Source organism: Phyllopteryx taeniolatus, chromosome 14 (genome assembly GCF_024500385.1).
Source record: "Phyllopteryx taeniolatus isolate TA_2022b chromosome 14, UOR_Ptae_1.2, whole genome shotgun sequence".
NCBI lineage: Eukaryota > Metazoa > Chordata > Actinopteri > Syngnathiformes > Syngnathidae > Phyllopteryx > Phyllopteryx taeniolatus.
In genome coordinates, this window is record NC_084515.1 from 13806640 (window position 1) to 13831533 (window position 24894).

The 24894-nt window shown below is 42.7% G+C and overlaps 1 protein-coding gene across 1 annotated transcript; it reads left to right on the top strand.

The window, feature by feature from the left end:
• The first annotated feature begins 8713 nt into the window (after nucleotides 1–8713).
• Nucleotides 8714–24556, top strand: emilin2a (elastin microfibril interfacer 2a). Its single transcript, XM_061796276.1, has 9 exons — nucleotides 8714–8992; nucleotides 10390–10515; nucleotides 11006–11196; nucleotides 11276–13147; nucleotides 19583–19879; nucleotides 21788–21841; nucleotides 22786–22845; nucleotides 22951–23094; nucleotides 23651–24556. The coding sequence occupies exons 1-9, from the start codon at nucleotides 8865–8867 to the stop codon at nucleotides 23962–23964; spliced, it is 3186 nt and encodes a 1061-aa protein (XP_061652260.1). The 5' UTR covers nucleotides 8714–8864; the 3' UTR covers nucleotides 23965–24556.
• Nucleotides 24557–24894: the final 338 nt, after the last annotated feature.

Here is a 24894-nt window from a genome sequence, read left to right on the forward strand (position 1 = left end):
TTCACACTCTTGAGGCAAATTTAGCCAAGCAATTTTGTCGTGAGTACATCAATGAGAGGAGACGCCAAATCATTGGCTGTGTTTATCACCATCCAAAGTATCGAGACCGCACCGTGAGAGATAACGTGATATTGTGTATGACATTGGAATGTTTATATTTTGTCGCACACCTACTCCTCATTTCAAAGGAACTTCTTTGAATTTCTCAAAGCGATGCACAAGTGGAAAGTTTTACCAACGCGTTGGCATCCGAGAGTCAACTCAGGATTTCATCGTTCTCTTCACACGTTTGCACACAAAAGCACAGATGGAGAAGTGTTTGCTCCCACCGCGCAACAAAAGGACAAACTCTTTCACTGGGTTATGTCACGACAACGTGATTCAGCAGAGTCCTTGCCGCAATTATGACTGATGGAGTGAAGTGGGAGCGTTTTTTCATTTTTTTAATTTAACGAAACAAGATTAACAGACGGCAGTTCAAAATCGGTGAATGACGGCAGGTCAATTTTGTCTGAAAAATGTCCTCGATGACGCTCGTGACAGGAGGAAACAAGTTCTTTTTCAGGTTGGTGAGTGCGTAACCATGCCACTAAGTCTTTTGACGAACCTGTGATCGGCTCCGCATGATCCAGGACTGGACTCCGACGTCAGATGGGCAAAGGTTAGCTGAGAATTGCAGTATGCAAAAACTTTTCTAACAGCTTTCGCGTGATTGTCAACTGTCGAGTCCGTCGATCTGTTATCACAAAAGTAAGCAAGGGACAAAACTTTGTCATCTCGTAAGCGCTGGACTTAGCAAGATAACTGCCTTGCATTGTCAGACAGGTGAGGCTAACCTCCTCCCGCCTCACTCCGCTGCCAATCTCCTCGCTCCTCGATGGAATTTCTGGTGGGAGGAGCTAGGAGGTAGGAAGTTGCAATTAGAAAAAGGAGAAGATCCCTAAGTAGTGTTCGTAAAAGGGGCAACGTTAGCAGCAAGCAGCTCACATTTTGGGCAATCTAGCTTTGCATGGCTGGTATTTTACTGCACTCCATTAATTACTTTGTGTGTGATTCATAATGCAAAAGTACTCATCCACATCAATACGCAAACTTTAATGTCCTTTTTTAGTCTGCAATTATCATTTTACTGACGTCTACCCGGCTCTCAAATACAAATGATAGGCTCGTTATTAGAGGAGTACGATGCAAAGAGCATAAAGAATAAAGTTTGCAAAGATTTACTATTCGACACGCATCAGTGAAGGCAGCTCACGGACATGCAATAAGATTTTAAGGCGTTCACTTATATCTCAGCTATAAAGACAACTCATTATGCTGCGTTTCATTAAGTGGGCTCGTGCCTGTGAATATTCTCGTTCACTGAGACGTCGCTGACGATAGCGCCATCTTTCCTCCATCAGAGAAGAAGAGCGGTGATCCGCCTGATGAAAATCAGCAGGAAGAGAGAGTAATGACGCAATGGCGAAAAGCTGCGGTAAGAGAAAGTCGGCCGCATGTGGCCCCCTGGTAGCGCTAACAAAAAAATGATGCCCCCCCCCCCCCCCCCCCCCCCCCCCCCGCCATCATTTAGGTTGCCCCCATCCCTGCTCCCTGGTATTAAATGTACTGCCCATGGGCCAGAACTGGGCCGTCAGGGAGTTCAGTCTGGCTCGTGAGGTCAGACCACATTAACAGCAATTTTTCAATAAAATTAACTGTTGTTGCTAATTTGGTCCACTGGAGGGAGCACTGACGAGCACAACCACTTACCGCCAGACGCATCGCAACAGGGTAGGCAACACAACATTTTGGTGTACTTCAAACCTGGGAACACCTTGAGACAAAGGCTGGGACACCCCAGCCTTTACGACACCGTTTGTCCTCATCCATTGCTGTCCTTTCATTTCTCCTGAAGAGATTCAATAGTTTAGCATCTAACAAATAAACACGACACAGCCACTTTTGCCTTTCAGGTGCTTCCGTCACCATGGTTACAATGAGGATTCCACCCAACGCCTGTCATTGGCTGCCAGAGGCCACTTTCCAATATCGCTTAACGACGGTCGTTTTTGCGTCCCAAAAGAATAAAACCATTCTTGGTTGGGGCGTGCCTCGACTTTAGAGGACAAATACTTGGGTGCCGCACCATCCCAACAGATTAGAGCGGTCCTATCGCGTCGTTGAGCAGGAATTGAGGAAGCCTGCTCAGATGAGAGGCGAAACGGAACGGAAGATGAATGAATGAATGAACCGGAGGAGGGGAAAAACGTGTAATTCTGCTAGAATGATAACATATGGGAGACAAAACATTTGTCATTTTACAAGAAAATTGTCGTACGATTCGGAGAACAAAATTGTAATTGGACAAGAATGAAGTTGTCATATTGTCGTGGCCAAAAAAAAGTTTCAAATTTTACAGGAATAAAGTTGTGATATTATCGTAACGTATCATTTAATGAGGAAAAAAGTCATCATATTAAAAGAAGGAACATCTTTAATTATATTAGTAAAACCTAATATAAGTACAAGGAAACAGTATATTTTAATTTTAAAAGAAAAACTAAATATTGCTTAAAAACCAAATGCATGAAAATGAAGTTGTACTATAATAAAAAAGGTAGATTTACAAAAGAAGTAGCAGTATATTATGATTTTTTTTAAAACCTAATTTGAAATAAGTATAAAGTTTTTAAAAACTTGATACCAAAATCATGATTTACAAGAAGGAAATCTTGTCATTTATGAGAATAAAGTTGCAAAAATACAAGGAAAATTGTGTATTTCTACAATAGTAATAACAGTAATATATTGAAAGTTATAATTGTATAAAATTATGAAAAACATGACAATACCAAGAAAGTTTTTTTAAATTATTATGTGCATAATGTTGCGATAAACAAAAAGCAGAAATGTATACCAGACAAATTCTGCCTTTTTTTCCTCACATTACAACTTTATTCTCACAACACTACGACATTTTTCTCGTAATATTGCTATAGTTTTCTTTTATATTGTTTTAATTATGTTTTCAGAATAGCCCAAATACTCCGTGGTAAACTCTCATCAAAATGGATGATAGCGTTTTATTGTCAATTTGTCATTAACGAGGCCATCCGTTTTGAACACCCAAATATTGGTTGGTTCCCAAATAGTAGCGACCAAATATGATAAGGGTTAAGGTTCATATTATTCATATTCGGATTAATTCACATGGCTCCATTCATTATTTTCATGAGGCTACGTCCAAGAACGGCTGCCACGAGCGTTGCTTATTATAGCGCGCTCATCTTCTCGCTCATCTCCCGTATTTGCTCAGCGGCTCCACGAGACCTGGTGCCCCCAACGCAGTCGTCTCACCTTATTAACATTTAAGGTGACGAGCCTGTCGCAGCCTTAATTAACAATTCATGAGAGTGGCTCATAGCTATATTAACATTTTACAGCCAATAAATCAGGTTTGCTAATCTGCTATACGTATTGTATGTGTGTGTGTGTGTGTGTGTGTGTGTGTGTGTGTGTGGGCGCGGGGTGATCTAAAAGGTTTAGGTTTTTGACGAGATGACTCCATACGCACGTGTCGAATGTAAAGCCGCCGACTAATCAAGTTCCTGATTGGGATCATGGCAAAGTTTATTGTGGAATAAGTCAAAGCTAAAGTTGATGAGACAAAGTTCAGATCATGACTAAAGTCAGCCTGCTCATGGTATTGGATTATGACTTGTCACCGTTACTCCCTTCAAAAGGTAAAATGCATGTTCTTTAGGGTTTAAGTCTGGTGGTTGACTCGTAAACAAAAGGTTTGCCAATGTTCATTGGTCACAGGCTTGATGCAGTGTGTTACAAAAATAAAAAAATTAAAAGTCAATATGTCATGAGAATGAAGTAGGGATTTTACAGGGTGAAAGTTAAAAAATTAAAATAAAATAAAAAAGCTGAACATTTATGTATAAAAGAATAATTCTCGCAATCAAAATAAAAAAAATCTAATTAAAAATCTGTTGTTTCACATACATAAAATTTTACACACCGTGGTACCTCAGCTTATGAGTGACCAGACTTCTGAGTTTTTCGAGATACAAGCCATCGCTCGGCTGATTCTTTTTCCTGAGTTGCGTGCGACAAATTGAGTTACAAGGGTTAAATGGTGGCAGCACTTTAGAACAATTCTTCAGTCTGAAAAAATGTAGCCAAATGCCTGCCTCAAGCTGTCTATTGCCATTCCCAGTTGAAATGTATACATGAAACCAAGTGCATTACATATGTATTTAACCAAATAACTCATGAAAGACTGCTACCTTAATGCTAACACGCAATGCAAAACGCCATGGGCGGCCTAACAAAACTAGTGTCAATGTTGTCGGAGTGATAAATCTTTAAGCAATGGATATTTGAACAAAAGCAGTGCAGCAACACAGGTAGACAGACTATATAACAGTACTCAGAGGCATATATTCTTTATCCTCTGCAAAAAAAAAACTAATATTTCTGAAGCTTGCTGAGTCACTTAGTTTTGAAAGTCTACGACATCAGATCCAGATGTAAATACTGGACCTGGATATGATGGTGTCCCCCTCCTCTACATATATTTGAGCCCACCTTATTAAATATACACCTGCACAGAATTTGACCCTATATGCCCCCCTCACCCCACCGCAACCCACTGATGGTTGAGAATTTGTTTTCATGTGCCCACCTGCGCATTTACTTTAACACGAAAACTCAAGATGACTTTTTTCAGCGTGTAGGCAATATTTGAAAAGGCCTGACAAGAAGGATTGGAGCTTGTCATCCCAAAGCAGCGTTCCTTAACGCCCAAAAGTCGCTCAAATAAATGAAGGGAACTTCCCGCTGCGGCGCTTCCCTGCTGATTTGAAATCCAAAAATCACAGTGTCCTTTCAAAGTGAAAGATTGTTTTTGTTATGATGATGATGGCATGATGATGATGATAGCATGGTAGGCACACTGTTTGGCACCCATAATGAAGCTTCCAACACTTTTTTTTTTTTTTTTTCCCCCCTCTATTTGGCAAGGACAAGTCGAAGAGCAGCTCTGTGCGTTCTTTATTGTTGCCCTGCTGCCCTCTTGTGGAAAATCACAGGAACAACCATAATATTTTAAACGCAGTCAAGACTTATCCTTGTGAAATTTGTCTTAATTGCTTGAATGTAGCCGCAATGTAAGGAATGTAATAATTGCTTCAAAGTGTACAACTTCATGCAACGCGAGTTTGATTTGACCTTTATTCTTCATGAGAGCCTCGCATGCACTCTCTTAAGCAACATCAGCTGGCGTCGGTCCGCCCATTGCACCGAGTCTGATGAAACGTTTTATTTTAGGAAGGCTATCTATGGTTTGTGCAAGGGAAAAACAACATTGCCTTTGTGTTTTGTTTGTTTTCTTAGAGTTGAGAGGTGCATTTGCACAAGCAGCAAGTTGGCGGTAGCTCATCACTTTCTGACACTCTGTTATGTGCAATCGGGGGTCAGAAGTTGAGATATATTTACATATATTCACCAAAGTATTTCAATTTGTGGTGCTGAAAGGTTCGACAATATATTTGAACTTGACTGCAGCTTTTCTCTTTTACTGGCACAAAAAGAACAACAGAACCACAGGAAACCCTAAACTTCAGTATCCAAAGAGGTGACTGATAGATTTTTCAAAAAGTCAAGTCTTTTTTCAAACAATTGCAGATTCCAAGTTGCTGCTTATTTGCTAAGGGATTTTTTCGGAGCAATTTCCCAAACAACTGCAGATCCCAAGGTCTCGCTCACTGCATCAACCATTTCTCAGAACGAGGGGGGAAATTCCATGGAACACGGGGAACATCTTAAGAGAATAATTGTCAATATTTTTGGGAAAAGAATTTCAGAATAGAGTTACTCTTTGGATCGACCACTAGTCAAAACAATGAGGAAGCCCATTGAACCGGGTAAAAGTCCAAAGAGAATTGTGGATTCACACAATTTAGGAAAGACTTTTGGAGTCAATTCCAGACAGATGCTGATTCCAAGATGCCACTCATTTGTACGACCACGACTGAGAACAACAGGAACTCCAAGGCGCTCACTGAAAATCCAAAGAGAATTGAAGATTTGCACGAGTTGGGAAAAGCCTTTCCTGCAGATCCCAAGACCCCGCCCACTGCACTGACATCAACTCAAGCCCAAGGAACTCCGTGAAGATACAAGAAGAAGAATTGTAGATTTATAGAAGTTGGGGGGGAAATGTTTGGGAGCCATTTACAAAAACAACTGTGGATTCCAAGACCCTGCTAATGTAATCGACCAAAACACAGAACAGTGCGAAAGCCCAATGTCATTCTGTGGAGATTCAAAAAGGACAGTTGTAGATTTTATTTTTGGAAAGTCGTTGAGCCATTTCTAAACATCTGCAGATCCCAAGGCTTTGCTCATCGCATCCACCACTACTTTGGCCGCTGTGGCTCAGTTGGCAGAGATGTCGTCCAGCGACCGAAGGATCCAATTGGACAAGACACAGACAATTGCTCCCAGTGCGCCTGCCGGTGCTTTTTCTTTTGCGCATGAATGGATGAATGTAAGCGTCTGCAAAGCACTTTGGGCACCGTGATGGTGTACATAAAGCGCTACAAGTAAGTGCAATCCATTTATCTTTTTACTCAGAACAATGGGAAATTCCAAGGGACTCCTTGAAGATCCAAGAAGAAGTAGGAGAATTTTGCACATGTTGCTTGTGGAAAGTCTTTGGAAGCTGCAGATTCCAAGACGGCGCTCATTGGATCGACTACTACGCAGAACAAATGGGAAAGTCCAAGGAATTCAGTGATTATTATTCTTTCAAAGAATTAGTCACCTTTTTTGGAGCCCCCAACTTGGCCGAAAACTCACAAGTATTTGAAAACATGTGTATTCTGGTGAGAATGTATCAATTTCTTACCCCCACCCAACCCAAGTCCCTCAAAGCTCACTCAGTAGCACCCCCTGGAACATTTAGGGGGTGGGGGGTGGGGAATAATAATAATAAAATCATCTCCAGATACCAGTTTGAGCAATGAACACGAAACTCAGTGAATGTCTATCATACCAAGATGCATGAAAAAGTCACTAGAACTCAGGCCCGAAATTTAACAACAAGATGGACATTTGGTCTGAAGTGGCCATTGTACTTGAACTCCTACTCGGGAATTCACCCAAATGAGTCCTAATGGGAAGCAGGCATCCTAAACCAGTTAAGTCCCAAAAGTGTGACGCGAGATTCTGTATCAATAGGGTTGCCGCAAGAAATTATCCAAATTTCACTTCATTTGTTTCAAAAGTAATACTTATTAATTGCGAATATATATTTGTTCGTCACTTTACGCCAGCGTCATATAGTGACAGGCAGAACAATTCAATGCTCTTCCACTAGATGGCAGGAGGTACAATTAACTCATTCACTGCCAGCCTTCCCAGTCAACATGGATATTTGACTTCTAAAGCCGTCAATGGCACTGAATGTGTTAACCTGTGTACCCGCCTGTTGCCATGCATACAATTTACTGTTTTAGGTCATGACTTCCTGCGAGTAATTCATCTTTGTGCTCAACTAAAGAGGCCAGATTTCATACTGAGTCGATCAATTTGTAAGTAAATTGAGACATCGTCATCATTATTTCCGCGCTCATAATTGTCTGTGACATTTTTGGGGTGTAATGTGCCGTGAGATTTTCCTAATCTAAAATGGATGCCTTAGCTCAATAAAGGTTGGGAAACACTTTCCTAGACATGCAAGTCAACGCTAAATTGTGACACTTTTTAGCCTACGCTATTTAATGTGGGCGCGGCCTGGTGTCAAAGTTTGACCATCACTTCAAGGTTTGAGTTTTCGTCATCATTGCCTGCACGAGGAGGCCTTAGCGCTCATGGAAATAACAAAACCTTTTCACTGCACTGCTGTGTGTGTGTGTTTGTGGAGAGTGCTCTCCTCCCTCCTCAAGGCTTCCACACAGCAGCGAAGCACCAACAATGGATTCCTGCCTGGAGTGCAGTCTATGCCTGGGAATTGAAGGGGGAGGAGAAAAGAAGAGCGCCATCTGGCTCAATATTCGGTACATTGAAGAAAATACTTCGGGCTCCCTAAAAATTCATTAAAAAATGAACTGTGCACCATAAAACATATCATACAGCATCCTAACATATCATGGAACTCCCCAGATACAATTAACAGGGTAAGAGAATGAACAATGCAGATACACCCCCCAATCACATTTTGAATAGTTTACAACCTTATTCTCTTAATTTTACGACTAATCTGGTAGTGTTCGTCTAATCCAATCAAGGTTATGCGACATTGAGCATGGAACAATTTCATTCACTTTAAATGTGTTCACTTGTAATCATATTTAATCCCCCAAAATATATATGTTCGTCACATCTTGACTGGGAGTATTCACATGCTTGGTCATTATCTTGTGAAAGCTGATTTCTTTTTTCATTTCATTTCACTGTGTAGGTGTACCTAATGAAGTGTCCTCTGAGTGTGTAGTGGATAAAAGTGTGGGGGGAAAAAAAGGCCTACTAATCAAATCTCTGTGAGTAATTAACAAGCGACTGCTTCCCAGACAGCATAATACAATTTCATTTCACAGCGACCCCCCCCCCCACCTCTGCTCCTGCTCCTTCCATTGTGTGTGCGTTTTTTTTTTTTGTTTTTTTTTTTATTGGGAGGAGGGCGTGGAGGCTTTGCGTTACGCCAGCAGGGAGTTGCAGTCAAGTTGTTGCAGTTCACTTTTTTTTTCTTTTTTTTTTTTTTTAAACGCACTCACACCACGCAGGGAGCATGTCCCAGTAGCTCAGACAATCCATTACTTAAAAATATATATATAAAGTTTTTTTGTTTGTTTTATTTTTTTAACGCAAGTATGGGTGCGGTAGACCCGCTGCGGTGCGCGCTTTTCACGCTCTTTTGCAACTTTTTTACGCACGGCTTTCCTCCGCCACCTTCTTATGATCCGTTCCACGGCGTAGTGGTGCACAGACACAGAAACAGGTCAGTAAAGTCACTTATTCTCATATTTCGTCCTTACTCGAGAAGAGTTCACTCAGGGCGTTTCTCCTCATCTGACTTTGTGTGCGCACATGTTGCGCAGATGCCAAAGAAAAACTATTTAAAAAGTGACTTCCCCCCCCCCCCCCCTTACTTTGCACTTCTTTTATGCCTAAATGGAAACTAGATAAGGCAGCGAATGTTTTCTCCCGCAGATAAGATGTCAGTTGCGGAATGTGAGCGATTGTGGACTCCCAATCGTTGCGTTGCAACAGTCGCAAGTGAGGAGTTCCGAACGGGACTAAGTGAGCAGTCAAGTTAGTCAAATCAAGTTTCTCTGCGTGCAAATGTGCTAACGTAAGGGCGCCAAAATATTAGCTCTCAAAATGATGTAGTGCACTTATTTCCACGCCACTGCGAGGCATATTTTTTTGCTATTTTTTATTTATTTATTTTTTTAAATAAAAAGTGAGCAACTTGATCTTTAAAAAGTGTAGAAGCAAAATATTCTCAAAATGGTTTGTAGCACGGTGAAATAGTGGTTAGCAAATCTGCCATGACAGTTCTGAGGTTAAGGCTAATATTGTTTTCCTTTGTCTAATTATTTTTTTTCCTGTGTGCATTTTTTCTGAAAAAAATTATTTTTCTAGTATTTGTGAATTTTTCATTTAACATTTTTGTTTATTATGATGTATAGCGTTTCTAATATTCTTGCATTTCTCTTTTTTTTAAATTTCCATCCAATATGATTTGTGCGTAATTGTTTCTATTTTTCTATTTCAAATATTTTTGTATTTTCTTCATCTATATATTTTATTTGGATCCAATTGTGTATCTTTAATCAAATATTCTTTGTATTTTGGATGCACGGCGACATCGGTGTTAGGAAGTCTGCCTCACAATCAAGAGGTCCTCGGTTTGAATCTCTACTCTCTCGTCTCCTGTGTGGAGTTTCATGTTCTATTATTCGACCAATGATTTATCGTTATAATCTACGTGTGACATTTGTCCGTGTTACTATTGTGTCAATATTTCTTCTGTTGCTGTAATAGACCTTGGAAAAGTACAGGAATTGCCTTGGTAGCTTATTCGTTGCAAGAAAGTGGCGAGATTGTACAGTGAAGACACGCAGAACGCAGTAGTCAAGGTCCTCCGACACGCTAGCTGCTGTCGTACTGAACATCGATCCGCCTCGTGATCACAAGCAAATAATTGTTACTTGGAACAGGACGTTGAAAAATAACCTAGGCTAATCAGCCACATGCTGTTTCATCAGGACATGATGTGGTCACACGCTACACGTATCACGATTGTTACAAATCATTGATATTGGTCAACTTCTTACTACTACTACTGCTACCGTATGTAAAACGTGTCCTTTGTCTGCCCCTGTCGCTCAGGAACTGGTGCGCCTACGTAGTGCACAAGAATGTCAGCTGTGCCGTGCAGGGCGGCGTGGAGAGTTTCCAGGAGCCCGTGGTCGCCCCCTGCCCGCCCTACATGACCAACTGCCCCCATCAAGTGACGTGAGTTGTGCAATGGATTACAACTGAGGACTAGCCAACCTTAAAACAGTGACATTTTTTATTTTCATCAGTGAGCTCGAGCGGTGTTATGGGTGCTCAAATTTGGGCTAGGAGGGTAGGGGGAGGTGGAATCAGTCGTCGACTTGACAGATGTTCTCCAAGACACGACCCCCGCCTGCAGGGAGGTGATGTCATCTATTGTTTCCCTGGGAGCTTTTTGTCTTGGCTGCACAATGGAAAAACTGCAATGAATTAAAAATCTAAAAAAAAAAAACTTCTAGTGCATAAATATAAAACAGTAAGCACGGCAGTAACTGAGCATGCCTTCTTGTGACGCAGGCCCGCACTACCATGTATTCTTTCGGGGCTGCGCAAACAAGTACCTTGAAAAGTCGTAGTTAGGTACCGTCATATAAACGCTGTACCTTGTTAGAGGGTGTTTAGTGTCCTGGCAGTTAATGTCTGTCTTATTATCACCACCCTTTCACAGGTACAAAACCCGGTTCCGGCCCACATACAAGATTGCCCACAAAAAAGTCACAGAGTTGGAGTGGCGGTGCTGTCCAGGTTACCAAGGACCTGGCTGTAGAGATTTGAAACCCACTCCAGAACGTCAGATAGTGCAAGGAACTCAGCCCTATGGCCCGTCAAATACTGGATATCCAAACAAACACATACAGAGTAAGAAGCCATTTTGTGTCGAACTAGTGTCAGTTGAAATGTTTTGTTTGCATCGTATCACAGCGTTGCCTGCTTCTAGGGCCTGAGCGCAGAGAGACGGGTCACCATGAGACAAACGACAAGGTGCAACTTCTGGAAGGTGAAGTTCAGCGCCTCTCCCAGACAGTCCTGGACCTGCAGTCCGCCTTGAAAGGGTTAACCGCCAACTTACGCGCAGACCTGCAGGAGGACAGTAAAAATATGTTGGTGACCCTCTTCAACAACATGCAGCCTCCAGACAGTGCGGTGGTCCCAGGCCCCGAGGACAGTCCTGCCGTGCTGGACGGCCACCAGGCGTCCAGAGGCGGGATCGCTGGAGACAAGGTCCTAGAAAAACTCCAAGGCCGCTTAGATGATATCAACGACGCCGTCAAAAGCAAGGAAGAGATGCTCGAAGACCTGCGAGGGATGATAACAAGTCACGAGGGGCAGATTCGTGTCCTGATGGACGCCTCGCAATCGCAGACTCCAGCCATGATGGAGCTCGACGTTGTGCAGAGCTACATTGACGGGAAAGTCGAAAAGCTGAAGAATGAACTGGACCAGACTATGAAGGAACAGTTGGACAAGATACAAGCTGCGTGCAGCAGCAAGATCCAGACCTTGCAGAAGACCTGCGAGGACAGCCGCGACCAAGGTTTGGACAGCCTGAGCAAACTGGTGGACAACAAGGAGGCCGATCTAAGGAAAGAGATCCGGGCTCTGCGGGTGGACATGACAGCTGCTGACGGGCCCTCACGAACACAGCGGCAGACAGACCCGATTAAGGAGCAGGAGGACCATAGCGACCACAAAGACTTGTGGATCGAGATCGACCGCATCACAGAGGCTTATCGTATCCTGAACGCTCGTATCGACAATGAGCTGATACACTTGTCTGAGCCCCAGGAGGACAACAGTGACTTGATCCCACTGATTGAAGAATTGGAGGCCCGCTTAAATATTACTGAACAAAATGCGGAGACTCACTGCTTCTACGTAGAAGAGAAACTGATGCGAATCATCACGGAAGAAGTGGCGACGCTGAGGCAAGTTCTAGACGAGCGTCTGAACAGCATGGAGGACCAGTTTACCAGCATGCTGGTGGAGATGAGCAACAACTCCTTCCCAGGGATGTTCGGGCATTCCATGGATAACGTGGAGGTGCAAGTCAACAACAATAAGTTCCTCCTCCAGGGTTTAGATGACAAGATCAACGCCGTTGGTGAGTTGTGTTCTGCGGGGTGCTCAGGCTCAGAAGCTACCGTGGTTGAAGGAAGTTCACCTAAGGGGCTGGAAATCATTTGGAAGGATCTGCGTCGCTACAAGAACGACTTGGATGCCCTTCACACTGATGTTGAGGCGAACACAGACAAGCTCCAGCAGTTGATGGAAGGCGTCGAAAGAGAATCAGCCGGGAACGAGAAACATTCCAAAACCATGGACGACTTACAGAAAGGGCTGATGAATGTCCAAGATAATTTTCTGGGACTGTCCGGTGCAGTCACTGGATTGAGTGACTCCTTGAGCAAGTACAACCAGGATATGGTTAAAATAAACTCAACATGCTGCCAGGCGCAGCAAAGCAGTCCGGGGAGGCCGGTCCTCGGCGGCCAACCTGACACGACTGGCCGCCGCCACATGGAGGAGCTGAGGAACCGAATGGACGCACTGGGCCAACAGGTGTCGGCTGACCTGAGTCAGCGTCAACATGTGGAAGGACGCGTGGCCATACTAGAGAAGGTGTGCAACAGGTTAGACGGCATCCCCACTCACATCGAAGAACTGATGAGTAGCCTGGGGAGAATGAACACCACCTGCAGACGCCACAGCAATGACATCGTTGAACTGCACAACTCGTTGCGGCGGTTCCAGGTCCAGCTTTCCAACATGGCCAGACAGGTCTCCAAAGATGTTGCTGCCAAGGATCCAGGTGAGTTTCTCTATGACATGTCATATCTCAAATTGTAGGTAAATATTCCCCAAAAACCTCTGCAAAGAACAAAGGACTTTTCATGCAATTCACCAGGTTTAGTGAATTTTGTGAAACTGTAGACAGCATACTCCAACACCACATCTAGATTTTGGCAGTACCACTTAGCAGAGAGCATTACGTAATTTATAACACTGTCGAAATAAACATTCCAATATACAAGTAGGATCTTTGAAGCTATTTAGTGAAATATACAGTACATTTCTCAGACTTAGCTGACCTGTACATGTACAACTGTACCGAGTGGTGCAGTTGTTGTGCTACTACTGACTGCTTTCTAAGTAATACTTTAGGGGCACAACACGTCAGAGGTTCTGGGTTTGGATCTCAGCGAGGTTCCTTGTGTGGGTTTTTGCCAGGTACTCCCTGTGATTGACTGGCGACCAGTGCAGGGTGTCTGCAGTCTCTCACCCAAAGTCAGGCTCCAGCTCACCTGTGACCCCAATGAGAATAAGCACTATAGATAAATGGAAGGAAGAATGGATTGTGCGGGTTTACCTAATGAAGTTGTCAATAATTCTGGAAGACAAGTCTTTAAGTCTGGAAATAGATGGCAAAAAATATCAGTTAAAATATCACCGAGGAATTCCCAAATGGACTGAGTGAATAGACCTGACTCTTCCTTGGACTTCCTTCCCAACTCTCCCAGCATTCACAAGTTTTTGTGATTAACATCTGTACAGTTTTTGTGATTAACATCTGTACAAACACAAAGCCTTCCTGCAGATAATCCTGCATAATATCATGCACTCTGCCTGCACGGCTCACATGGAGGCTCGGAGGAAAAGGATCACATCCCCTGAATGGCCGCAGGGTATTTCCCCGAGTGGGAGGACACGAGTTCACTGGGCCTCTTGCTGGCTGGCTGGCTGGCTGGCCTCCTCCTATGTCATTCAATATGCGGCCTCGACGCCAGGCCGCCGAAGCCTATAATGGAAACTTCCTGTGACTTATGATGTTGTTGTCCCAAGAATTCCGCAGTTTTTATAGAAGGAATGCGGCAGGTAAATTGAAGCTAAAATATTTATGTGGCAAACCGGGGTTGGGATTGCAGCCCCTGCTGACTGCTTGCAGTGATTTAACTGCATCGTTTTCGCTTCCCCTGAAGGAAACATCAGAACACCCGAGTCGACTGTCTTTTTCCTCCCTGAGTAACATATTGAGTCATGGAGAAGTCTGTTTTTTGGGTTTTCCTTTCTCATACCACGGCGCCGCCGCCATCGACCTCAGCGCTCAGTCACTCAGCGCACACGCCTCACACACGCACGCTTTATCAAACTCCAGGGATTCCCGTATGGTGACCTCAGCCTGACGAGTCGTGGTCTGGTCCTCATTAAGGGCCCTGACTCAGTGCACTGATGGAGAAGAGGAGGGGGTAAGTGGGGCTCCACACCCATGACCAGATGCAACGACTGCCCTCAGTTGTGATGTCATGGCTTCAGGCCCCACGGACGGTGCCTCGCTTCTTGTTCCCGCATTGACCAAAACAAAGCAGCGGTGGCAAACAGAGGGGGAAACCTGGCCTTCCCCAAAAACTGTTACCACTAAGTTAGAAGCATACAAGTGTCCAAAATGTCTTCAGCGATCTATTTTCTAGAACCCTTGCCATCATTCAGGTCACGGTTGAGCTGGAGCCTATCCCATCTGACAATGGGCGAGAGGCGGTGGACACCCTGGAAAGAACATAGCATTCACACTCAAAATGACACCTAGGGACTATTTAGAGTTAGCCTAAAATAACTATTGCGAGAGAAGCTGGCTACGCCATTGACTGGGCGCCAACCAATCTCAGGGCACAAATAGACAAAACATTCACGCTCACATTCACATCATTTATAATAATTTAGAGTCTTCAATGACCCTAACATGCATGTTTTTGCCATGTGGGAGTAAACAGGGATTACCACAGAAAAATCCCCCAAGCACAAGGGGGAATATGCAAACTCCACAAAGGAAGGCTGGAGCCAAGAATCGAACCCCGGGGCCTCGGAACTGTGAGGCAGACGTGCTAACCGGAAGCGTACAATTTTGTCTTCAGGCTAAATCCCAATCTGGCTAATGTTTCCACTGCAGGGTGTGTATTCTGGATTTCACAGACGTACGTAAATAGTGTGACCTCATAGCAACAAGACACTGTGTTGTGTACTCCATTGTTGCTGTTTGTACCAAAAACTAAATTCCGTTATCTAACAAGTTTTTGGAGTTTTTTTTGGAAACAGTGTTCGATGGCCCGAACCAAAGCAACAACCGATTGATTCACTAAGTGATCAATTGACTCATCCGTCAAAACAAGCAACCACTCCAAATAGTTTTTGCGATTATTCTGAAGAGATGTTTTGGTTTGGCTCAGGGGGAAAGCAAAGCAGCCAAAATGAGAGATCAAATGTCAGTGAAATCTGTAATCCAGAGCAGTTCAGCGGATTGTTCTGTTGTTGTTCCTGCAGTCATATGAGGGCCGTGAGTCGGCTGCAAACAGACGAGCTGTTGTCAGAGCTGGAATAGTCGCGTCTGCACCGAGGGGCCGTGGACACGAGGTTGTTTTGAACTGAAAACGGCTACAAACTCCGTTCTTTTGTCTGTTCCTTAGAGTTATGGAGCATGAAAATTGGGTCTCAAAGCGGATGTTGTTAAGTTTGTAAAAAATGAACATGCTCCTTTTTAAGCGTTCAGAGTTCCAACCCAAAGAAACAGAACATAATGTCATGATAGCTTCTCCAGTATCCATGCATGTGTGTTAAATGTTGACTGTAGATTTCAGTCTGTCACAACCCAAAAAAGAATGATGGGCCACGCTGCAGTTTATGTCTAATTGGAAACCCTAACCCTTTTTTGAAACCCCAACCCTGGTTCAACACCCTAATTTGAAACCCTAACCCTGACTCAAAACCCTAATTTAAAAGTCTAATCCTGGCTGTGAACCCTAGTCCTGACTTGAGACCCTACTTTGAGACCTTAGCCCTAGTTTGAAACCTTAACCCGAGCTTGAAACCTGACTTTAGGACCCTAATCCTATCTTGAAAACCTAGTTGGAAACCTTAACCTTTTTTTTTTTGAAAACCTAACCCTGTCCTGAAACTTTACCCTGAAACCCCAACCCTCACTTCAAAACTCCAATGTAAAAACCCTTAACGGGCTTTAAAACTTTGCTCTAGTTTCACTGATGAAGCAAAGCCTCCAACTTCAGCCAGTTCAGAGATTTCAAAATAGGAAGAAAAGCCTGAGCGCTCGCTTTTTTTTTTTAGATTCTCAATCTTTTGTCTAAGATGTTCCTGCTTTCAAATTTGTCCTTGCACGAGTGCAAGAGGACGTCTCCCTGTCCCATCCCGCAGGACGGCCTCACTCTTATCAAGCGACTGCTTTGATTTTGGGGATCAATGTGTTTATAAATGGAGAGGCGAGGACCCTCCGCTAAAGATGTGAAGTGTCCATTGCTATACAGGGAGCAGAAGGGGGGGGGGGGGGGGGGGAACAAGGACATCAAAGTCCTCTTGAAATCAAAGAGTGTCTGCAGGGAGAAGAATGAAAAACATGGCAGTCGACAGGCACCACACACGCTGAATACAGAGGGGCCCAAAAAATGTCACATTATTTGAAATGTCGTAGGCGTGCACCAAGCAGCTGTTCAATGTGGACGCAGCAGTAATGTCAGACGCTGGATTTTATTTGCATTATCCCCAACAATCAGTGTTACGGATGTAACGAGTCAATGTTCATTGATTTCGGGAACAAAATACCGATGTTCCGTAACATTTGGCTTTCTGTCGCTATCGAATCTTTTTAGAATTGATTCTTCTATTGATTTTTGATTGAATAATAGAATATTAATTGCCCCCCCCTCCCTCCCCTCTCCCGCACACACACTTAAATTATTATTATTGAATTATTTTAACTACTAAAATGCATTTTATTCTCCTTTATGAGGGACACACTTCAATACTTAAACTTCATATGTTGGGACTGACTATATGGCATAAACGGTGTACAGAATTTGAGAGAGCAAAATTAAATGCTGAACGGTTAGCAATCGCGATTAACATTAGCGCGCTAGTGAATACCATTTTAGGTATTAAAAAAAAAAAAAAAAAACACTAACTACCATTCAGCTCACTCATACTTATGTTATATGTACAATACACAGCTGTCTTAAAAATCACTTACAGATTCTCCTTTTTTGCTTTTGGCCAAGTTTATCATTGGCCCAACACTACGTCCGTCTGCAATAAATGTCCATGTGAAAAATGGGTTCCGGCCGCTTTTTATTTTTTTGGGGTTCTGGCGGAGCATCGAGGCGGAAATTTTGTGTTGACCTATTTTCAAAGTCGACCTACCCGAGTAATTAGATTTCCCCCCCCCCCCAGTCGTAGTCGCTAGTCTGTTTGTTTGTTTTTTAGTCGCCAGAAGAGTCCGAAAAGTGGCTAAGGTGTCAACATTGTTCTTTTGTAATCTAGCTCCTCTCTGTTTGCAGCCCTGTTGTTCATGGGAGCACTGTACATCAATTGAATTTGGTTTACTTCCTTTTTATGAAACAGGTCATGAATATCTAGAAGGAGATTTCAAACTTAACCATGGCATTTCGGGGTATGTTTTATTTGCGTTAGTATTATGATGGGGTCCTTGAGAAAATGTCTCCCCTGTCAACAAAAAAGTTTTAGAACCCTTGGAATAGTGTGTCACGGAATGAGTGATGCATTCCCACGCAAGCGGGCGCAATGTTACATGATGCCATCGTCTGTCTTACATCTGGTTGTGGTGACGCTCGGCATCCGTGGCGTGTTTTCATTGCACGCGCGGTTACGCCCCCCTATGGTGAGCCGTGGGGAAGGTGGGGGGGGTCTCATGGGAAATATGCGCTCAGGCAATCCTTGGGGCGACACATAGAGGAAATGAACAAGAAATTTGTGATTGTCGGGGTACAAATTTAATTCGTTTTTGATTAGACTTGTGGTTTGTAAATGGTTTTATTTGCTGGAAGGACGCTTTTTTTTTTCGTGGTATTGGACACCGTGTGTTATTAGCTTCCGACATGACAGCTTACCACTGTGGTGATTCATGATGACTCCACGCAGACTCATCATGTCAACCCGTAAGCGACTGTATCAGAGGGGAAGAGCGCAATTTGCTTTGGGGCTGCTCGAGCGTTGCAATGAAAGTGCGGGTTTAATGTTTCCTCTGGCCTTCTTCGATCCAAATGTAATCAAAATCGACAAATGCTCTGACAAATGTTCTGACTTAGGAACGAGTAAAGTGCCGAAGAGAATATGGTGTCTAACATTTGCTTGAATAGCCACAGCTAGGTTATGATCGATCGATCGATAGATAGAAAAGAAGAACCCTCAAAATGAGCAAATTCCAATTCCAGCAAAAGTCTTGTTGGACAGCGTCCATCCATCCATCCATCCATCCATCCAGCCATCAGTCCAACTTGCCCCCAAGCCCTGACGGCCTCGCTATACTTAGCGCGGCATTATCGTGGTCTTGTAGACACATGACTTTGCGGTTGTGCTAATGCAAATTGCGCCGTAGGATCGTTCTGTGCAGAGACTCTTATATAAGCTAATGAGGGCTTTCTTTATGCTGCCGCTTCCACGGCCGGTTGCCATACCAGCCGAGCATCTTCCGGCTCACACTCTGAATGACTTCTACCACTCGACTTTATTATTGAGATGAAGGGGTGTAACGACTGCACTGCGGCATATGGACAGCACCCACCCTCTCATTAAGCTTGTGAAGGCAGGTAGGGCTTCAAATTTCAAGCCAGGGTTGGGTTTTAAAAGTAGGATTTCAAGCATGGGTAAGAGTTCCATGTTTGGGTTTTAATACAGGGCTTGGGTTCAAGCCAGGGTTAGGGTTTAAAAGTAGGGTTTCACGCCAGGGTTTCTGTTTCAAGTCAGGTTTAGGGTTTTGTGTCTGGGTAGGATTTAATGTTATCAGGGTTATGTTTCAAAAGGAAGTTTCGAGCCACTGGTAGGGGTTTCAAGTTATGGTTCCAAAATAAGGTTGGATTTCAAGTTAGGTTTAGGGTTTTGAATCTGGGTTAGGGTTTCAAGACAAAGTTGGGTTTCAAGCCAGGGTTAGGGTTTTAGGTCACAGTTTTAAACCAGATTTAGGCTTTGAAAGGAAGACTTGAAGCCAGTCCGCCCTTAGATGAACCACATGAATGGAATGTGTGTGTATGATGGTTCCTGTCAGTGTTTGCTTTGAGACCTTTCCCCTTTTCCCGCACAAGCCGATGGTGCTCATGTAAACATCAGCAATGAGTGTTGATGATTTCCTGGAAGTGTGTGCGACACCATCACATTCCCGTCATCCTGCTATGACCCCCGCACGGGGCTCAAACCATCACTCAGCCACATTGCTATTTTATTGTGTCCGCAGGAGTTCTCCTCAGACCAGAGTCTCCGGCATCCCCGCCGGATCCGACCAGAGGCCGTGTTCACCAAATCCACATCCCCCTCATCATCCCCCCGCCCAGGCAGCCCGTGAGGACGGCCCCCCGCAGTCAGCCGGCCGCCCCCCAGTGGCCCGGGAGCCACGGCGTCCCCGAGTTGCCCGGCCGGCCCGTGGTGGAGTCGGGCGAGGCAGGCCCGCCCGGGTACGCACGCAGGGTGACGGTGAGGAGGGGCTCCGAGGACTCGGCCGGCCCGCCCCTCACAGGGTTTGCGGGAGCGCCAGGTAGGGTCAGTCACAACATATATTGGAGTGGTGTTGATAGAATGTTTTTTTTCCACTGATTATAGTACAAAAAATTAGCTTAACACCTAAAAATTGAACACAAAAATAATTACATTTCTGCCTCTAGAAATTAAAGGAACATCGACAGAGTATGGAATAAATGCATATCTACTATTATTATTATATCTACAATTATTTATTTTTGCAACATTTACAGCAACCAAATGCATCTACGGTTACTGTGCTGATAAATATTGGAATATATTGTACGAGAGTAAACGTGTAATCATCAGATTTCGAAGCTACATATGTTATTTTTGGTGCTAGTCTGTTTCCTAAATACATTAGTGTGTATGTAAACAGGTGAATGAGAGACATTAACTGTGTGCACTTTGGAGCTTGTCACTTTATGAAGTTCACGCCATTTACTTCTTGCCTTAGTTTATGGTTGGACATGACACATCCAATATGGCAGACGTGCAGCAACGAGAAAAGCCACTCAAAGTGGAGTCTCTGTTTACATGTCTATGCAAAAAAAAATAATATTTTTTTAAATATATATATATATATATATATATCACAATCGCAGTTTGTTTTTTAATGGTAACTATAGGTTCCACATTCCACTCTCAGTATTGTCCATCACTTCATTGTCCTCTCAATCAATGCAAGACGTTTAGTTCATGTTTGCCTGGCTAACGGTGAACCAACTATGAAGCTAACCTAGCTAGCTTACCTGCGTCTGACAGATGAATGCAGTCCTGGCCGATGTTGTGTCTTTTATCTTCGAGTTGCAAACCTTGCAATGTTGCTTTTGTCTTTGTTTCACCAAAAAGCTCATCAATAAATACAAATGTAATAATCTTTGGCGTTCCCTCCGTCACGCTCGCTCAATGAAGTCGCTCAGCCCAGCAAGTCCCAAGCCCTAAAATTGGCAACTCCGGTCTAACTCGAATCCCCCACCTCTGTCACAAGGGTTGTTCGTTTGAAAGAGTCTCCAAATAAAAAATAATAATAATCCAAAATAAAATGTTTGGTATGCATATGCGCCGTTGATACACTTGAATACACTGCGCTTTTATCATTAATAGTGCGCATGTGCACCTGGTTATCAGCTGGCTTCACTGATTCGCTGGGAGAAATCACGTGGGTCTGCGATAGAATTTGTTTTAAATATACAGTCTATATATATATATATATATATATATATATATATATACACACATATAAAGACATTTGTGATGTTATTTTTATATAGAACATATAACTTTATATAATTTTGATCACATTCCTTGCTTTAAAATCTTAAGTAATATTTGCTTATTGGCTGGGAGGAATCACGTGGTTCTGTTGCCTTATGGTGAAGTGTGTGGCGCCAGTTTCAGTTAGGAAATATGGTTATATGCACTATAAATTCAAACTTAAAAGAGTAGGATGGACTTTTTAAAAATCTTTGTTGTACCTAAATGTATAAATATTTATTTCTTTTTCTATTTGCCTTGTCCCATACATTTTTTGCATATTTAAAAAAAATATATATTTTAAAAAAATACTTTCTTTCTACAATTATTGTTGATTGGTTCTGCCACCTTGTAGTGAAGCATGTGGCATTCATTTTGAGTCGTTATCAAATGGGTTCCATGCCCTTAAAGACAAATTCAATTCTACAATGACAAAATATACGTATACAATGTATATATTTATTTCATTTTATTTGAATAAAATTGCAGCTTTGTCAATATTTTATTTGAATGAGCTAATTAGCTGAGCAAAGTACCACTGTTCTACTCCCTTATCGCGAGCCGTTTGCTATAGTCATTTTTTATTTTATTTTAATTAAAAATGTTCCTACAACGCTTGTGTTGGACACCATCACGTTGACGATGTACCTTCTTGTCTTTTTTGCAGGATATCCTCCCGTGCAGCCAGTATCGTTCAAGCCCGAGAGGAGCACCCCCAGAGGTACAGTATAGAATTACATATATGCGCAACTGCACGTGTAGACTGTGAGAAGTGAAGTTGTGCAAAAGGTTCCGCCAGTACGAGTGCGAGGAAAGAGGATGTTTGGATTGAAGTAGGTGTGGATGCACCGTGGAAGGCGTTTGAGCCCACTTGCAGATGTTTGACAAAAGACTTTCCCCCTTGGTTGCCGAGTTAAACGCTCTTGCCACACATATTTGCGTCTAGATCATACAAATAAAGCAGAGCAGACCTCCGCCAAGGCCAAACAAGCCTAAGTGGGATCAGCACCTCCTGCATACGCCTGAATTGTATCATTAACCTTCATTATTTATCCACTCAGGCGATTAGAAAAATTAAATAAAAGGTTGTCGACAAACGTGAAAAGAAAAACATAATTTTCGCAGATCTCTTTTGCACATTTAATGGCTCTGAATGCCACAGTGAAAAAGAAAACAAATACGAGAAAATGGCTAAAAAATTAATAAAATAGTTGGTGTAGATAAAAGGGAAAAAAGCTTAACCATTTAAAGAATAGAGTTGTAATAGGATTGGGGGTTTTTTAATGAAAAAACATTACTGGAAATATCACCAAAATATGTTCATAATAGTACAAGAAAAAAAGTCAACTGTACAACAAAAGATATATTTTTGGGAGAATATATTTTTGCTACAGTAAAAAGTTGGCATTTGATAGAAATAACATTTTCTCAAAATTACAACTCTTCTGATATTATGACTTTATTCTCATGAAATTACAACAACTTTATTCGATCTTTATTTTCAGCTTAGTGTAAAACTTCCTAAGTGTGTACAAGATCTCGATTACATTGTTTTTGTGTAATCCAGCAAACAACCAATCAGCGCTAGAAATATATCATCTCTGGCAGAGGTAATATTTCTCCGGAAATAATGTCCAGCACTTTCTGTGTTTTGGTAATTGGCAGGTCCACTAGCTGCTAAAGTGCCCTGGAACCCATCGCACCAAGCTCCAGTTGAATCACTTGGTAAAGTCTTGTTTGAAAATACTACCCTGAGTGGAGCCTTCAATGAAAAGCTAATTCACATTGTTTTTTTATGACATACTTTGTTGTTGTTGTTGTTGTTGTAAGGCATTCCAGTAGAGCGCATCGCCTTGGCCGATCCTTTCTCTTTCTCAGTCGGCCTCACACTGCAGCCTTTCTCAGGAGAGTTTGGAATCATTCGCTTCGACAAGGTTCTGCTCAATGATGGCGGCCACTACAGTCCCCACACAGGTAAAGGTGTAAACTTTTAATTATACTTTGACAATTCTTCATATTGCTCCTACAAAATTGTGCACATCATCAAATAGACCTCAACCATGTGAATTTAACAAAATATCACATACATTTACTTACCAACAGATGAAGAAAGGCTCTAGTAGCAAGCCCTGAGGAATACCACTTTTACAATACTATCACATGAAAGTGATTTACTTCCAGGTGACATTTAGGCATTTTAGATTTGAATACAAAGTTAACCTTTGGTTTTCATTTACACATAGTATAAACTCAGTCAGATATAAAAATATATATATAGCTTAACACTTGCATTAATAGTACATGACAAAGCATAGCCTAAGAAAATCTCTACTGTTAACATTGATTTACAGAGAAGCAGTATGGCTACACTGAAATATGATTTTAAGAAGTTTTATATTTTCAAAAAAAGAGAATCTTATGAGTAGTTTTTAGGAAAAAAATGGTCAATCTTGAGAATAAAGTGATTTTAAAGAAGAAAAAAAAAAATCACTGCATTTGATAAAAACATGGTCATTTTCCCCACCCACAGGACTGTTCACAGTCCCGCAAGACGGCCGCTACCTTGTCTCTGGCCTTCTGACGGCACAGCCCCGCGAGTCCGTGGAGGCGGTCCTGTCCGTGTCCCAGCGCAGCATCCAGAGGCTCCGCAGCTCGGCGGCTTCTGGCCAGGACGCGTGCGGCTGCGGCGGCTCCGTGTCCTTCAGCCTCGTCGTGCCCCTGAAGCGAGGCGATCGCGTGGGCCTGCTGAGGACGGCGGGCCGGCTGGCCACCACCGAGACCCGGGAGGTGTTCTCCACCTTCAGCGCCCTCTTCCTATATGGACCCCCGGCCCAGCGCAGATAGCTGAAGCTCAAAGACTGGAATGTGAACTGTGTGCATACAAACAAACAAACACCTTCTTTCTAATATATTTGACAATCATTGTATCCTCCATTGTAAATGCGGAAAGGTCTTAATAATTTAACACTCATAATCTGTGACATGTGACAGCAATAAATGGTGATATATGAAGTCAAGACGATCATCAACATCCAGAAAAAAATAACCGGTACAAGTACTTTCAACTCCTAAGAGAATTACAGCTGCAAATAAAGAGGGTAAACTGTTTTAACAACAAACAAAAAAAGTTATAAAACAGCACAATATACAACCCCAATTCCAATGAAGTTGGGACGTTGTGTTAAACATAAATAAAAACAGAATACAATGATTTGCAAATCATGTTCAACCTATATTTAATTGAATACACTACAAAGTCAAGATATTTAATAATGTTCAAACTGATAAACTTTCTTGTTTTTAGCAATCATTAACTTAGAATTTTATGTCTGCAACACGTTCCAAAAAAGCTGGGACAGGGTCATGTTTACCACTGTGTTACATCACCTTTTCTTTTAACAACATTCAATAAACGTTTGGGAACTGAGGACACTCATTGTTGAAGCTTTGGAGGTGGAATTCTTTCCCATTCTTGCTTGATGTACAGCTTCAGCCGTTCAACAGTCCGGAGTCTCCGTTGTCGTATTTTACACTTCATAATGCGCCACACATTTTCAATGGGAGACAGGTCTGGACTGCAGGCAGGCCAGTCTAGTACCTGCACTCTTTTACTACGAAGCCACGCTGTTGTAACACGTGCAGAATGTGGTTTGGCATTGTCTTGCTGAAATAAGCAGGGGCATCCATGAAAAAGACATCCCTTTGCTAACATCATATGTTCCTCCAAAACCTGTATGTACCTTTCAGCATTAATGGTGCCTTCACAGATGTGTA